The sequence below is a fragment of the Mus musculus genome, chromosome 2, assembly GCF_000001635.26.
Source record: "Mus musculus strain C57BL/6J chromosome 2, GRCm38.p6 C57BL/6J".
In the NCBI taxonomy this organism is placed as follows: domain Eukaryota; kingdom Metazoa; phylum Chordata; class Mammalia; order Rodentia; family Muridae; genus Mus; species Mus musculus.
Genome location: NC_000068.7, coordinates 125,570,124 through 125,586,196, shown reverse-complemented (window position 1 = coordinate 125,586,196; position 16,073 = coordinate 125,570,124). Strand labels below are relative to the sequence as shown.

General features: G+C 42.7%; 1 protein-coding gene across 9 annotated transcripts in view; it reads left to right on the top strand.

The window, feature by feature from the left end:
* Cep152 (centrosomal protein 152) overlaps nucleotides 1–16,073 on the top strand; it is a 75,311-nt gene that overhangs the window by 38,978 nt on the left and 20,260 nt on the right. For 5 of the 9 annotated variants that reach the window (XR_001783212.2, XM_011239870.2, XM_006500474.4 and 2 more), the window contains exons 19-23: nucleotides 2,133–2,405; nucleotides 4,370–4,501; nucleotides 6,173–6,823; nucleotides 9,342–9,483; nucleotides 14,364–14,528. Coding sequence is in view for 6 of the 9 variants with exons in the window: in XM_011239870.2 (XP_011238172.1) it covers nucleotides 2,133–2,405; nucleotides 4,370–4,501; nucleotides 6,173–6,823; nucleotides 9,342–9,483; nucleotides 14,364–14,528 (1,363 nt within the window). In the remaining 3 variants the exon portion in view is untranslated. Of the gene's footprint in view, nucleotides 1–2,132; nucleotides 2,406–4,369; nucleotides 4,502–6,172; nucleotides 6,824–9,300; nucleotides 9,484–14,363; nucleotides 14,529–16,073 lie in introns of all 9 variants that reach the window. The other 4 variants (XM_017319354.2, XM_011239871.2, XR_001783213.2 and 1 more) reach the window with 3 other exon arrangements.

The window sequence follows — 16,073 nt, the reverse complement described above, 5'->3', positions numbered from 1 at the left end:
TCTGCCTGCCTCTGCCTCTTGAATGCAGGGATTAAGGGAATGAGACAGCACACCTGGCTTCTGGTCACTAAATACATTAATAACTGCAGACCATTCTTTCTGAACATATGACTTAAAATTAATTAACAAGTATATAAATGGTTGTCTGTCTGTCTGTCTCAGAATCTAGCTGTTGGTACCCTTTATGCCACTTTGACTTTTCAAAATTACCCATGATATTTATCCAAATTCACGATTTTTTTTTTTGGATATTTCTATGATTCCTAGAAATGAAACTATAGTCTAAATTTCTTATTATGAAATGACTAATAAGTCTGTGCCAGAGTCTCTAACTATGTAAGTATAGACATAAATAATTATTTATGGGATTAAAAGAAAAGTGATGGGCAGGCTTAGCAGCAAAAATTAATTAATTACAATTAATTTGTTTAATAAAAAATGTAGCACATGGTTTCATGCAACTCTGAGAATGTGCGTAGCATCTCGTCCAGGCACTGCCCGGGCTCGGCTTCCCCTCTTTCCTTCCCCAGCCCATGGTTCCTTTTATTCTCTGCGTTTTTACTTGTAGTCCATGTTGCCTGTATATACTTGATGTCATGTATCTTTATGAAATCTAAGACAGATGATAGATGTGTTTTCTAAGACTGACTGTGTTTTCTCGGTCTAAGTACCTTCAGTTGCATCTGCTTTTTTGCAAGTGCTGGTAACTTGGTGGTTCTTTATGACTGGGGCGGGGGGCGGGGGCACACTCTGTTGTGTGTAAATTGCATTCCCTGTTGGTTACCCTGCTGCCGACATGTGGGTTAAGCCTACATGGTAGCTGTCATATGCAGCAAGGCAGTGAGTGTCGTGCGAGTGTATCATGTGAGTGTCTCTGCCATCTGCCGCCTTGGGTGAGCACCCAGGAGTGATGCTCCAGGGCCTTTTTGTAGCTTTAGTTTTTGAGGATCCTCCATGCTGGCTTCCCCAGTGGCTGGACTGGGCTTAACATTCCTGCCAGCGGTGTCCAAGGCTTCCCTGTCATCTATGTCCTCACCAGCATGTGCTGTCTGTCTTTCCTCCCTCTTCTCTGCCTTCTGTTTGACACAAGGTCATACTTTGTAGCCTGGAACCTGCTATGTAGACCAGGCTGGCTGTGGACTATGGGCTGTCTGCCTCTGCCTTCCACTTCCACGTGTGCCACCACTGCACTAGGCTAGTTTCATAAAAATTTAAGGACCAATGTATGATCGTAAACACTTAGAAATGAAACAAAACAAAAAACCAGAATTCTAGCTTGTTTAAGCTGGATTCTGCCTATGAGCTTGCTATTCTGTTAGTTTGGTAGTCAAGAAGTACTTTTAGAACTCCAGATATTCAGTAGACGGGAATAGGCAAAAAGGAAAGGCCATTTTTGCCACTTTATAGTTTTGCCTAAGACTAATTGGAGTCCCCCACTCCCCTCTCCAGCATTGCTGAGAGTGGGGCAATCACGAGGAGGTTTTCTGTGTAATGCCTCCTTCCTGGGTGCTGTCAAATTGGTAAACCTTAGATTCTAGCAAGTGTGGTTCCGGGGTATTCAGGTGAGTGAGCCTTCCCTTACACCGCTTCCTTCTTACACCGCTTCCTTGCCCTTGTTGATGGATTTACTCAGTGCTTGCTCTGTGGAAAGGGTTATTGATGTGAAACTCTGTAGAAAAGGATTTCGTTAGTTTTTGTCATGACATCTCTATGGTGGCAGAATCAGTTTCTAGGGCCCATACTGACTGACCCTGAGGTAGTCCACCCTTAATGCTATAATTAAGTCTTTATGTAAATTCTGTTCTGTAAGTGAAGCCAAAGAGGAACTTTCAGTTGTTGCTTGGAAATTTCTGTGGGCTAAATTTTTAACCCTCATAAAATTACTGTACAGTATTTATCAGGTCCGTCCATTGGCTGTGGCACACATGTGCCCAGTGTGCAAAGCTCTAAACTCACCTAAAAATGTGGGATTATGGACACAAACTTTATCAGTGACAACTTTTGTACCACAGTGTTAGCAGAGTCTCCACACCTCCAAGGTTTTTAAGTGCACCTGTAGTTGCTTTTGAGTAACCTGTAATTCTAGTTTTTACTTTATTCAGAATTTTTCTTCTCATTGCTTCTAAAAACAGAGCAGACAAAAACTCATTCAACAGCTGGAAAAGGAGTGGCAGTCCAAACTGGATGACAGTCTTGCGGCTTGGAGAAAGACCACCTCAGACCGCGGCAGCCAGACCGAGCAGGTGGCCTGTCCTGCTGCCGTGTCTAAGGCAGAGGCAGCAGCAGTCCTGGCAGAGGAGCAGGCTCGCCAAGTCCAGCAGGAGAAGGAGCTTGCTACCAAGGAGGCTCTGAGGAAGCCCGAAGTTGAGTTGGAGCTCAAGTACTGTGAGATTATTGCACAAAAGGTGACAGAAGCCACCAGTAGAGTTTGGGACTGCCGATTTAAGAAAATCTGGGAAACACTGCCTTTGAACTGGATTATAACCTTATACATTTTTAATGTTTTAGTATTTCTAGACTAGAAAAGCTACTGCAGTTATCTCTAAAGCTTTTTTTTTTTTTAATTTCTGTTATAAAACTCTCTTTCTGTGTTATTTGAGTTTTCAAAGTACTTGTTCCCTGAGATCTGTGTGTGTATGGGTGTGTGTGTCTGTGTGGGGTGTTTTTAACATTCAAATTAAGAATTTTTCACATCTAGTTTTATTGAAAATATTCCACTAATGTATTTTTTAAATAGTAATTTTAGATTAAACTATTTAACAGCATTTGTGTTGAAATCTATGCGGAATTGAATCTGCAGGTGTGCCCCAGAGCAGAGCTTTGTTATTCCCTTCAGCGGCCAAAAGTGGGCAGTTGCCTTCCCCTCAAACACTCACAGCCTCACTTTAAACACAGACGAAACATTTTCAAAGCAAACCTGTATTAGGAAAGTGCAGCCCATGTTAATGGAATAGAGATGATTCTTTTCTTATATCTAGGTTAGTTAGTGCAGTGAGTCTCCTGAGAGCTGCACTGTTTATCCATGACAGAGATGAGTGCAAAAGGCAGGTAATGTCTTAAAAATCTGCCATGTATTTATTATTTTAGATCTTTTATTTTAAAAATAAAGAGCCTACCTGGGACCTATGTAGTGAGTCCTAGGCCAGACTGCTCTACATAGTGAGTCCCCCAAGCCAGCCTGGTCTACTTAGTGAGTCCCAGGCCAACCTGGTCTACTTAGTGAGTCCCTAAGCCAGCCTAGAATACATAGTGAGTCCCCAAGTCAGCCTGGACTACATAGTGAGTCCCCGGCTAACCTGCTCTACATAGTGAGTTCCAGGCCAACCTGCTCTACGTAGTGAGTTCCCAAGCCAGCAGTCTTCTGAAATCTTTACCAAGGTTAAGAAAATGTTGCTTAGAGAAGTGTTTAGAGTGTCTGTCTGGAGTATATGAAATTCTAGGTCATGTGAAGAAATCTAAGAAAGCCAACAGTCTGGAGGAAATGTCTCCAGAGGGACTTATATTTCAGTAGGAACTCTATCTTCTTGCCATAGACCACCTAGAGTTTATACGCATGTGCAATTAGTACTTTCATTGTAAAGTGTTTGTGTTAGCTCTGCATTGGTATGTGTATATCGGTTTTAAAAGAAAGAGAGAGAGAGAGAGAGAGAGAGAGAAAGAAAGGAAGGAAGAAGGAAAGGAAGGAAGAAAGAAAGAAAGAAGAAAGAGAGAGGGGGGGGAAGGAAGGAAGGAAGGAAGGAAGAAAGGAAGAAAGGAAAAGGAGAAAAAAAGATTTAATAAGCTATGTCCACGTAATTGGTTGATTATTATGACCAGGTCATCCTCAGAGTTCATCATACTCAGAGTTTTGGTCTGGACCTAATGGGCCAAGTGTATTCTTATGTCCACATTCATTCTTGACACTAGCAATGTGTGCTAGATATGCAGCTCTTAAAAACAAACCCCCAAAAAACCAAAAAAGCAAAAACCCCCTTCCTGCTCATGGCAGTGGTTTGCATATGTGCATGCGTCCACATGGTGTGTTGGGTGAAGAGGAGATGGTGGGCACAGTGGTTGATTCAGCTGGCACTAGGTGATACTCCGGAATTCTTTCTTTTTTTCTCCCAAGATAAATAGAACTTGGTTGGAAATGGCAGATAGCACTGTATGAAGCTTTTGATCACCGTATCACTCATCAGATTCGGATTCCCTCTTCCTGTTTTGCTGTTTGCAGGGGACAGAATATATATTTAGAAAGAAGCATTGATGCTTACTGTTTGTATAAAGTCAGTGTAGTTGTAACATAGGGAGAGACAATGTAAAATACGTAAGAGGACATGCCCTGTGAAAATTGACCCTTGCTGTGCCTCTCTCCTGTCATCTCCTGTAGGTGGAAACAGCTGTGCAGAATGCCCGAAGTCGCTGGATACAGGAGCTGCCCATGCTTGCAGAGTACAAGGCTCTGCTCAGAGCCCAGCAGCAGGAGTGGGCAAAGCAGCAGGAGCTGGCTGTGGCCCATAGGGTAAGTGCTATGCAGTTTTGTCACTGTGCTCCACCTCCACCGTGCTCCCACCTCAACTGTGCTCCCTCTTCCACTGTGTTCCCATCTCCACCGTGCTCCACCTCTACTATTCTCCCATCTCCACTGTCCTTCCACCTCCACTGTGTTTCACCTCTACTGTGCTTTCACCTTCACCATCCTCACCATCCTCCCCGCTCCACTGTCCTTCCCCCTCTACCGTCTTCCCACCTCCACCATCCTCCCCCCTCCACTGTGAACCCACCTCCTCCATCCTACCCCCTCTACTGTCCTTCTACCTTCTCTGTCCTCCCATCTTCATAGCCCTCCCACCCCTGCTCTGAGACGTGCACCAGCTCCTGGGGTTGACTTATCACACTGCACATTGAGCCTTAGCAGTGGAATCTTCTTATCTTACTATAGGGAAGACAGTACATCTCAGCACCTTAAACCTCTCCTTGTCAGGGACTGCTGTACTCAGACGTTATCTCTGCTCTATCAGCAGCTGTTGGTTGGGACTGAGGACAGGTCTCTGCTCCTCGTCATCCTTTCATACATGTGAAGACTTCCTGGGTTGTCTGTAGTCCTAGAGCACAGTGCGTTCACTGTGTAAATACCCAGCTATCTGCTCTTTACAAAGATAAACCCAGATTTGCAGCCATCTGCCATGTCCCCAACTCAATTTATGGGGCTTAAACTAATTCCAACCAAAAGACAAGCAAGCTGAAAATAACTTTAAAGTTCGACCCAGTAATTCTAAAATTCATTTTGAAAAATAAAGGACTAGACCTTTTTTACTGTTCTGGAAAAGGTATTGTAGTCCACACAACAGAATGCATTTGCAAGCAAAACCTGCCTTGAGTCACAGCAACACAGTTCATAAGGACAGGCGTTAGGGACTGGCCAGGAGGAGTAAATGTTCAACAAATGGTTTGAAAGCCTGAGAATGACCAGTGCTTTGCTCCATGGTCGGGGCCTTGTGATTGATAGCCTGCTAACACGTTGGGAAAAGTAGTTTTTACCACCTGTGTATCATGGTGAACTTTAGGTCTGAAAAATGAAGCTGTGCGGCAGTGTATGCTTTAAGTCCAGCAGGTCTGTCGCTCAGGTTGTCATCGGCCACAGAGAATGAAGCCACTGTACGCCAGTAAATAAATGTCAGTGTTGTTTGCTAGGTAACACGCAGACCATGAGTGTGTGTCACACATACACTACTCTCACACAGAACATGTTTGTGTGTCTGAAATATCTCAAAGGAAATCTTTCAGAGGGAAAGGGGTCACAGAAACAGTATGGTGCTGAGACCCCCAAGGCCAGGGGAAGGAATAAAGCTGGTTAGGCAGGAGAACACAGGAGCCTGAAGGTCCTCACGAATTCAGAAGGCACTCATACCCCAGCACCGAGGAGGCTGAGGCTGGGAGATTGCTGCACACACACACACACACATACACACACACACACACACATCAGAGGAGATCCTTAAGTCTAGTATAAGCATCTTTTCACAGCCAGATTTATTTTTCTCTTTGTATTTGAAATTGCTCATTCATTTGTGAGGTTAGCCCAGACACTTAGGAGTTGCTGATAGTAAAGACTGTCAGAGACTTCCAGCTATGTGCTGCTGTACCACGGGTACTGCTATACCTTTCAAATGTGTGCTGCTGTGTCTTTTAGCTGTCACTCGCACTCTCTGAAGCTAAAGAGAAGTGGAAAAGTGAGCTGGAAAATATGAAGCCAAATGTCATGTCTGTCAAGGAGCTGGAGGAGAAAGTCCACTCTCTGCAGAAGGAGCTGGAGTTGAAGGATGAGGAAGTCCCAGTGATTGTCAGAGCTGAGGTGGCTAAGGCCAGAACTGAGTGGAACAAAGAAAAACAGGAAGAAATCCACAAGATTCAAGAACAAAACGAGGAGGATTATCGGCAGTTTTTAGAGGATCATCGAAATAAAATTAATGAGGTGCTTGCAGCAGCTAAAGAGGACTTTGTGAAGCAAAAAGCTGAACTACTTCTTCAGAAGGAGACAGAATTCCAGGCATGTTTGGACCAGAGTCGCAAGGAGTGGACACTGCAGGAAGCCCAGCAGACACAAGTGGAAATCCGTCAGTATGAGGAAGACACCCTCACTGTACTTGCCTATCTTCTAAAGGACACGCAGCTGGAGTACGGTGGGGACTCACAGGACAAGCAGCTTTTGGAAGCCATGTCAGCTTGTTCTTCCAAATGGATATCTGTACAGTACTTTGAGAAAGTAAAAGCCTGCATACAAAAAGCTCTTCACGATATGCTGTCCTTGCTTACAGACAGTGTCGCCTCAGAGCAGGAGAAGGTATGTTCTTAGAGCTGTTGAATGCCAAGTGTGCTTAGGACTGCAGAAGGCAAGGTTGTCTGGTCTCCATTTTATGATGAGCACATTCAGATGTGTGTTTTCACCAATGATTTTAAAAGCTTTATTGCAGCAGGTCTACTGGATTGACTACATTTGTTGTTAGATTTTGTTTTTTAAATTACTTCATAGCTCCATCACTATGAGGGCAGGGCATTTAGCCTCTAGACATCTTTTACTTAGACATGTATATGTTATTTTTTTGTAAGGGCATAACATTTAGAAAGTAAGTAATTGTGTTCTTACTGTTTCATTATATTAAGACAGAGGGTTAGTTGCTTTTGTTTTGGTTTTCTTTTTTTTTCTTCTCAGGAAGAGGTTAGAAGTCAATTTCTTGTCCTTGTGAATTTATGTCTTACTTATACAAAAAGTGCCATTAAGGTCCCAAAATTGTTAAAAAGAAACAAGCAAGAGGTTTGATTCATTTACTGAAATTCCCGGAGTCCAGTTTCATAGATGTCTCATGTGTGTGCGCTTACAGAATGAATTCCCTGTGTTCTTTTAGTCACACAAATACTGCCTGAGACCAGTTAAAACAGTCTGACCAATTTACGATCACATGGGTGGAGCATTCGTGAAGATTTCAGAATCCTGTTGTAGTATATGGCCAGTCTGTTTTAGTGTTTAGGACCAGAAGTGGGGGAGTGTCTGATAATATCCTTTGGGGAAGCTTTAGACATTAGAGTTTGGGTCTGGGAAGATGTCATCATTAAAGGCTTTTCAAGGCCATTTTTGAGCATCTGGTGCTAATGCCTACTAGAAATGCTTATAAGCTGGGGATGGGTGTTCAGTGTGGGAGATAAATTAGTGAGTTGCTATGAGCAAGCCTGTGTTATGGGTTGGCCATCCAGAAAAAGAGAATCTAGCTCCCTGGCCCAGCTCCTAACCATGGTATCTGTTGTCCTGTCTGCATCCTACATATGAAAAGAGGACAGGACTTCAGAGTCAGAGGAACCGATGTGGTCAGCCCACCTCATCTTAGTATATACGCTTATTCTTTATTTTTACAACAGTGTTACTATTACATAGTTCCCAGCAATAAAAATGACTGGCGAGATCACGTCCCAAGAGCATTGCTTAATACTTCATTGAGAATATTGGGGGCAAAGAATTAAAATAAGAAAAATAGCAGTTTTAGGAGTAGAGGTGATGAAGGAATCATGCCAATGTTTTAAAAAAGACTCAAGGAGCCTTTAAAAGTAAAAAGGAACACCACCCTCACTGGCTCGTGGTTATTCTAGATGTTTATTACATTCTTATTTAGATGCTCAGGAATTTGACTTTTCCTATAGTGAAAATGCAAATTTTCAAGGCCTTCTCATTTTCTGTCAATGCAAAATTCATCTGGAGCTCTTTCAGGGCTTCGAATTGCACAAGCAGTGGGAGCTCATCTGTGTGACCTATCTGGCTCGTGGCTGTGGACATGAGACAATCAGCTAAGAGTTTAGATGTTCACAGCTGTCCTTGGGTGGGTCAAATTCCATTCCTGAGGAAGATGACTTGAAACGCCTAATCTCCAGTTTGTCATAGAAGCAGTACGTGATTTGCTTCTTGAAGCCAATACAGCTCAGGACACTGAGTGCCAGTCAATGATTCCACCTTTGCAATATACTTTCCATAAATACAAAAGACTGATTTATAGCTTATTAAACCCACAGGATTTAGAATTGCTCATGGAAATTAAGTGGACCAAAAAAAAAAAAAAAAAAAAAAGCCTGCTAAGATGGAAAGGATGCAGGAAATGAGAAAGACAATTTTTAAGAAAATATTTTATCAGACGATACTAATAAAATAGTTCTTAATAGATAGAAGAAAAAGGAAATATTCTTGGGAGAATTTCAAGCAAACTTGAGGCAGTGCTTTCTGTCCCCCTCCAGAGACAAATGAAAGATAGATAGTGACCCCACATGTTCTTTTTCTTTGGTAGTTATTAGGTGTCTGAAATCTGGAACTGGCGCTTTAATAACCATTTAACTTAGTATAATACCTGTGAGTGATGGGCACGGAGAGCCTTCAGTACTAGCGAGGAACGGGCTTGTGCCATAGGTTCACTTCTGTAAGCATCATCTGTCTGTAATCTGGCATCCAAGTGGTCTTTCCTACCTAGGAACAGAATATGTTAAAGTACTTATTTTGAATATGTTAGGAAGTAAAATATTTATATCACAGTGACTAGTGAAAGTGTGCTAGATTTTCAGGATTGATTCTGATACCATTCACTGTCTCCTGTCTTGTGGTATAGCCAGACAGGGAGGCCCGAGCATTGGCACATAGGATGCTATTCATAAGAGAGATGTCTCCTAGTTACTGCTGGCATTCAAGCAAGGTTGTTAACAGGCAGTGCTTTCTTTTTGTATTTTTAATATTGGAATTCTATGTCTTTATTCTTTAATGTTGGGATTTTAAACAACTATTTGTAGCTATTTCCCCAGGCATTAAGTATGAAGACAATTTATTTCAGAGAAAGGTGGTCAAGAGCTCTGCAGACACTGTCAGCTGGACCAGTAGCGAAGGAGACTCTGCGGTCCCAGTGCCCCTTCCTGACTCCACCTCTGTACGCTGTGCTCAGTCCTCGGCCTGGCTGAAAGCAGAAGCAGAAACTGGTACTGATTTTGTTTCCTGTCTAGATTACAGTTTTATTCAGGGGCAGGGCTCACTTAGACCCTCTTCCAGCCTGATGTGCTTCCTTCCATTCAACAATGATTCTTACAAAGTGAAGAGAGAGCGTTGCATAACCAGTCAGCCGGTCCGAGCTGTTGAGGAGCAGAGCTTTACATCCGAGAACTGCTATAGTAAATACTGGGGAGTGTGCATTCAGCTCACTTCAGTTTACTTCAGTGTTTCTCTCTTTCTTAATTAAAATACAGTTACACCATTTAGCTTCTCCCGCACCTCCCTTCATTCCCTCCTTCCTTTTACTTTATTATTATTGGCGCGCACATGTGTGTGTGTGTGTGTGTGTGTGTGTGTGTTTGTGTGTGTGTGTGTGAACTAATAGATAAATGGAACCTGTTGAGTCTATTTAGTGTTGCTGATGTGTATTTGACTTAAGAGCAGACCATTTAGTATTGGATAGTCAAAGCACTCATTCCTGGGAAAGACCAATTTATTCATTCTCTTTCTCCCTCCCTCCCCCACCCCTTTCTCCTTCCCTTCCTCTCTTTTGCATTCCTTAGTGGCCTACAGTTCTTGGTTAGGTGTGGGGCCCTGTGAGGCATACCTTATCTACTTTGGTATGTCACCTGGTATTGTAATGTTCAGGCCTTGTGGAGATTTCCTTAGTGTAGCTTCCCTGTCATATCTAGAAAACATAATCTTTCAGCAGACTTCCCCATTTCTGTGATGTTCCCTGAGCCGTGGGAGCTGTGTTGCAGATGAATCATTTAGAAATGGGTGCCCCACAAGCAGCTGTTCTCTGCGTTTTGAGCAGTTGTGGCTTCTACAAAAGGATATTCTTTGAGGAGAGGCAAGAGCTTCATTTATCTGTGGATGTAAGGATGGGCATTTACCGGTTAGTAATTATCCTGGCTTAGGAAAGTGGTAGTGGTAGATTTTCTAAGATCCACGACCTCACTAGTCACAGTGGTTGGCTAGGTTACAGCACCGGGCATGGCTTCCTCCTGCTGAGTGGGCCTCAGGTCCAGTTCCAGAGCTCTTCCTTACTGCCACATTGTAGCGCGCTGTTGCACTTTTAGGAATATCTCACCATGTTGCTCAGTATTGTGGTTTGTAGGATGAGCTGGGTAGGAGGTTTGACTGCTGTCCTCCCTTGACAGCTTGTGTATCAACATCTGGTACTAAGAAAGCTAGTTTTCAGGGAGGAGACTTGCAGTTTGGATCCAGCTCAAATCCCCAGAGTGTGTGTTGTCTTCAGCATCAGGGACTTACCTTCAACTTTGGGGAGGAAGCCAAGGGCAGTGTAAGTAGCTGTATTGTTTTGGGAGTCTCTTGGACTAACTTGACAACTAAAACTCAAAAGAAGATTTCTTCTGCCTGGTACTGGGCTTTTGATAGATCTATGACTTGTGGGAGGTCATTATCTCCCCGTGTATCATAACTTCACTTATATTGTGTATATGTCTGTGATACGTATGAGTATGTGTGTGTGTGGCTATGTGTGTGTGCATACATACATGTTTATAGTATTAGGTAAATATACAATATGATTCCTTATGGTTATTTCAAACACCTTTAGTATTTTATTGTTATTTATCCATTCTCCCTTCTGTATTGTCCCTCTCTTCCTCCCCATTTATCCCATTTCCCCCATTGTTTCTCCTTTTATATTTTTATGTTTGCCGTGTATATGTGTGCATATGTACATGCAGTGGTAGGGTAGGGACACATGGACCGTAGTGCGAGTGGAGGTCAAAGGACACCTTTATAGTCTGCTCTCCTTCCATGGTGTCCGGGGATGAAACTCAGGTAGTCAGGCATGTGCAGCAAGTGCTTCACTACGGGGCCATCCTGCCAGCGTTTTATCATGGCAGTCTTTCTGATAGATTTTTGACGGTTGTTTTAGTTGTGCAGAATTTAGGACAGGAGTGATGCTGCTCTATCTGCTTCTAACGCATAGCAAAGTTCAGGGTAATGCGTAAACATTTGATGCAGTAAGATTTTAACGTTTTCAAATAACATCTTTTACATTTAAAAATTTTTAAATTTATATGTGTGAGTATTTTGCCTGCTTTTCCATCTGTCTACCACAGAAGCCAGAAGAGGGCATCAGATCTCCTGGAACTGGAGTTCCAGACAGTTGTGAGCCCCATATAGGTGCTGGGAATCAAGCCCATGCCCTCTGGAGGAACAGCCAGTGTGCTAAACTGCAGAGTCACATTAGGAAAGCCCTGCAAAGTCCTTTATAGTACTACTTCCAGAAGTTACCACAGGGGATCTTAGATTTGGATACACTTTCCTAATCTTATTATTCTTAAGTAATTTTAACTGATGGTGAAATATTTTGATACATACCAAGACCATAAATAGCATGTAGGTAAGTAGGCAAGCTAACAGCCAGGAACTCATCATTTGATAAGCAATAGAAGGTCTGCAGTCCTCTCCTTCAGCTCCTCCCACAGCGCCTCCCAGGCTGTGCTAACAAATCTGATTTCAAAAGCCTTTTTGTTGCTTTTCTTGACGCACATGCGTGCATGCGTGCGTGTGCGTGTGTATTTAAACATGATAAAATTAATTGATGCACATTATATTCTTGTAATCTGAGTTTTTCTCTACCTGATATCATGCCACTAAGACTTTTCCACGTGCTGACATTCCAGTTCATCCATTCTTATGCATATAGACTGTTGTACTGTTCGCAGATGTTACCGTTTCTATATTTCTTGTCAGTAGACATTTTTGCCTGGTTTTTAGTTTCTCCATCAGCATCCTAGGTGTGGATTCCACATGCTGCACCAGTGTGATGCTTCTGTGACTGTGTTTATGAACAGAAACTGCATCATTGGAAGGAAGCGGGGCAGTCAGGAGGGCGACAAGTGACGTCACTGAACCTCTGGCTCTGAAGTGCTCCCCGTGTTTACCCCGTGCTCACCCCGAGTCTGCTTTCTCCTCTAGCACAGCATTTACAGTTGTAGCTACCTATCTTTCCTAACACTTTTGTATATCATTTTAACTTTGTAAATTCTGTGTGTTACTGGGAGCAATATTTTTATATATTGTGTTCTTGCTGTATGCCAGATACTATCTCAAAGGATTTTGTTTATGGCTCCCAAACATTTTAAATAAATTTTCAAATTTGGAAATAATTTCAAACTTGCAAAAAGGTTGTTACAAAAATAAAAATAGTTTCACAGAACACTCATTTAGCTAGCTGTAGCTATTGAGGACTTTTTTCACACACAACACACACACACACACACACACACACACACACACATTCACTCATTCTAGAACTATCTGAGGGTGTGGTACATTACATACATTGTGATATTTTATACCTACATTCCTCAGTTTGTGTTTTCTAAGAATAGGGATTTCCTCTTCCATACTCTTTTTTTTTATAATGCAAAACACAAGAGGGATTTATTGTTTCCATGCATTGGGGTCATCCCAGACCCAAAGGAGAGGCAGCAGCCCCTAGCAGCCTGTTTGGTGAGTTTTAATATGGTTTCCAGGGGCAGAATAGAGCATCAGCAACTAGGCACAATATGATTGGTGGAGCAGTGCGCCCTTTAAACTGATTGGTCTTTAGGGAATGAGGTAGTAGGGGCTTACTCAGCCTCTCCCTTCTGGCCTATGTGCTCTCTGACCTGTCTCTTCCAGGAGGGGGTGGGTCCAGTGGAATTTTGGAAAACTCTAAAGGTCTGAGCTGACCTCTTCATTCCCCCCTTTTCTTTATGCAGGTTTCAATCCTGAAGCTATTGCTGGTGTTCTGATAGCTCATACTCCTGGTCTTGTGTATCTAGTTCTCTGTATCTTCTGCTTTAAGAGCGTTAGCTGTACTGTACCTATGCATTCCTTAACAAAAGCGACCAAGGGGTTCAAAATGTAGGGGCCAAAAGTCAACAATAGCAGGAGAGCAGTTAGGGATCCTAACAAGGTGGATATGAGGGTGGTTAACCAAGGGAGGAGTTAAACCAGGACTCGAACCAGCCCTGGCTCTGTTCACTTTCTCTCTTCCGCTTGGCTAGCCCTTCTCTTACCTGGGCCATTGACTCTTTAACAACCCCTGAATGGTCTATATAAAAGCAGCACTCCTCAGCTAAGGCAGCACATAGCCTGCAAGGAGCACGTTGAGGACCGTGCACACAGGCTCTCATTAAAGCTTTCTCGTAGGTGTGGTGCTCACTGCTGACTCTTGCCTCAGTCCTCAGTCTCTTTACTGTACTCGTTGCAAAATGATAATTCTTCCAACTCCAGACATGTCTCTGTATTTACCAGTCTTTGCTTACTGGACCATCCATCCTACTACTTATCTATCTACCCATCTGTGTCATTATTTGTATGATTCACAGATTTTTATTGTTCAATACCTTGCTTACAAATCACTAGTGTATTTAATTGCTGCTCAAATTGCCCAGATTCCTCTAGGGAGACCCTTCCGATTATTACCTCTGTCCTTGTTCTGTGCTCATAATTTTTGGTTCTTTTCTTACTTTCTGGCTTAGCAAGATGTTTCTGTTTTATTTTGTATATACCACCTTCTATTTTTGAGGTTTGCTATTTCTTGAAAAGTTCTAGTTCTCTTTATTAAGATCTGGGCATTAGGCTCTAGAGCAATTTTAAACTGGATGCTATTATCGAGTTTTGTGTGTCAAAACATTAAGCTTTATGGAGGCTAAGAAACCATCCAGCAAATCGTGGGACTGGAGCTAGACCCCTCCTCTTTCCTGAGCACTGCTCTTGCAATTATGCTGTGGCCTTTGTCGTGTGTTCTGCCATCTGGGTTCCTTTTTTCTTGCTTGCCCTTAACCCAAACAGTTTTATAAAAAGGTCTTGTATCATTTAATTTTTTTTTATTTTACAGATAAAAAGATCTGTGAAATTAAAGGTTTACGCTGTGGACACTGCTTTCAAGAGCTTGAAAAGGAAAAGCAGGAGTGTCAAGATCTGAGAAGGAAACTGGAGAAGTGCCGTAGGCACCTTCAGCATTTAGAAAGGACACACAGAGCCGCAGTGGAGAAACTTGGAGGTTAGCTCCACCGTAGGAGGCTGGCGGATCCTGGCTGAAAAGTTCAGATGGAGTGTTTTGTTGATATGGGCACCAGTTCTTTTTTGGGGTCAATATAGTCCAGTGTTGATCTGTATTTACTAATTGAATTAAGACATGGAAGGCCTAAGTTTGTGTCAGACAGTGCTGTGGGCCCTGGAAATTGAGCTTTGCTCTGGGAGGTGGAACAAGCATAAAAAAACCGTGTAGTCTGGGCCAGCTTCTATCCAGTCTACTTGAGCATGCTGTCAGGGTTATCTGCTACCGTGGCCCATCGCCTGTCTGAGCTGTTGGCTTTACACGTTCCTCCATCTTCCTCTTCACCGCTAGCCCTTGCCTGTTCTCTTGAGTCTACGTTTGAAATGTTCCCAGTTGTCTTCTTTGCCTCTGGCTCATCACTCTTGTCGTGTGGACTTGACCCTGCCTGTTACTCCTTGGTCTAACTTACATGCTTTAAGATTAACTCACAAAATGCTGTTCCTGCAAAATCCTCTTTGGTTTTCCCAACTGCGAGAAGTGGGCACAGCTGTGTGGTCCTGTGTTTCTGCTTGGCTTTCTCTTCTCTCTACTGCCTTTCTGTATTCTACTTGCCGGAGGCCATCCAAACTCTTTCGTGAAGATATGGGATATGCCTCATCTTATTTATCTTCAGAATCATAGTACCCACAATATACTACACAGTAAATGTTTGAATGAATAATAATAATTAAAAACCCAAAACCTGAATACCAGGGTCTCAAATACTTTATTGTTAGACCCCTGCTCAGTAACTGTAATTCATGTACAGTAATCTTAATACTGTATGCTGCGATCACGAAATAGCTTTATTTATTTATTTATTTATTTATTTATTTATTTAGAAACAGAATCTCATTATATAGTCCTGGCTAGCCTGGAACTGGTTTGTAGGCTAAGTTAACCTTGGCTTCACAGAGATCCGCATGCTTCAGCCCCTGAGCTCTGAGGTGGAAGCCATCAGTCACCACGCCTATTATAAAGTAGTCATTTTGCACCAGGGCTTTTGAAGCCTATGTTTTGAATAATTCACAGACTCCAGGGAAAGTGGTGCTTCTTGGAAAACCACTGGCTGAGGAAAGGGCCAGGGCCAGAATTTAAGGCATTTGATAACTGTAGCTACATGTATAAATCTATTTGTCTATCAGTCTGTTATGTGAAATCTTCAGGTCTGCTTGTTTGTTTTAAGTTCCTTTTTGATAGCATTTACTGGAAAGTAACAGGGCAGGTGTGAAATGGCTTGTGTCTCAGTTCCTAGAGTCTGCTGGTGGGTAGCTTTGCTCAGTTACTGAGCATTGATATTGCCAGGTCTCGAAGAGGTCTTTTGTGCTTGTTGTTTTACCCATGGTGTAATCTGAAAGGTACCTAACACTGTCCCCATTTTACATGTGGGACAAACTCAGGCTCAGAAAGAGGAGTTTGCTCAGGCTCGTCTAACTAGTGCTTAAGTACCTGCACGGCACGCTTCATAGCGCCTAGGCTCTTGTCAGCCTCCCCTGAACACCTTACACT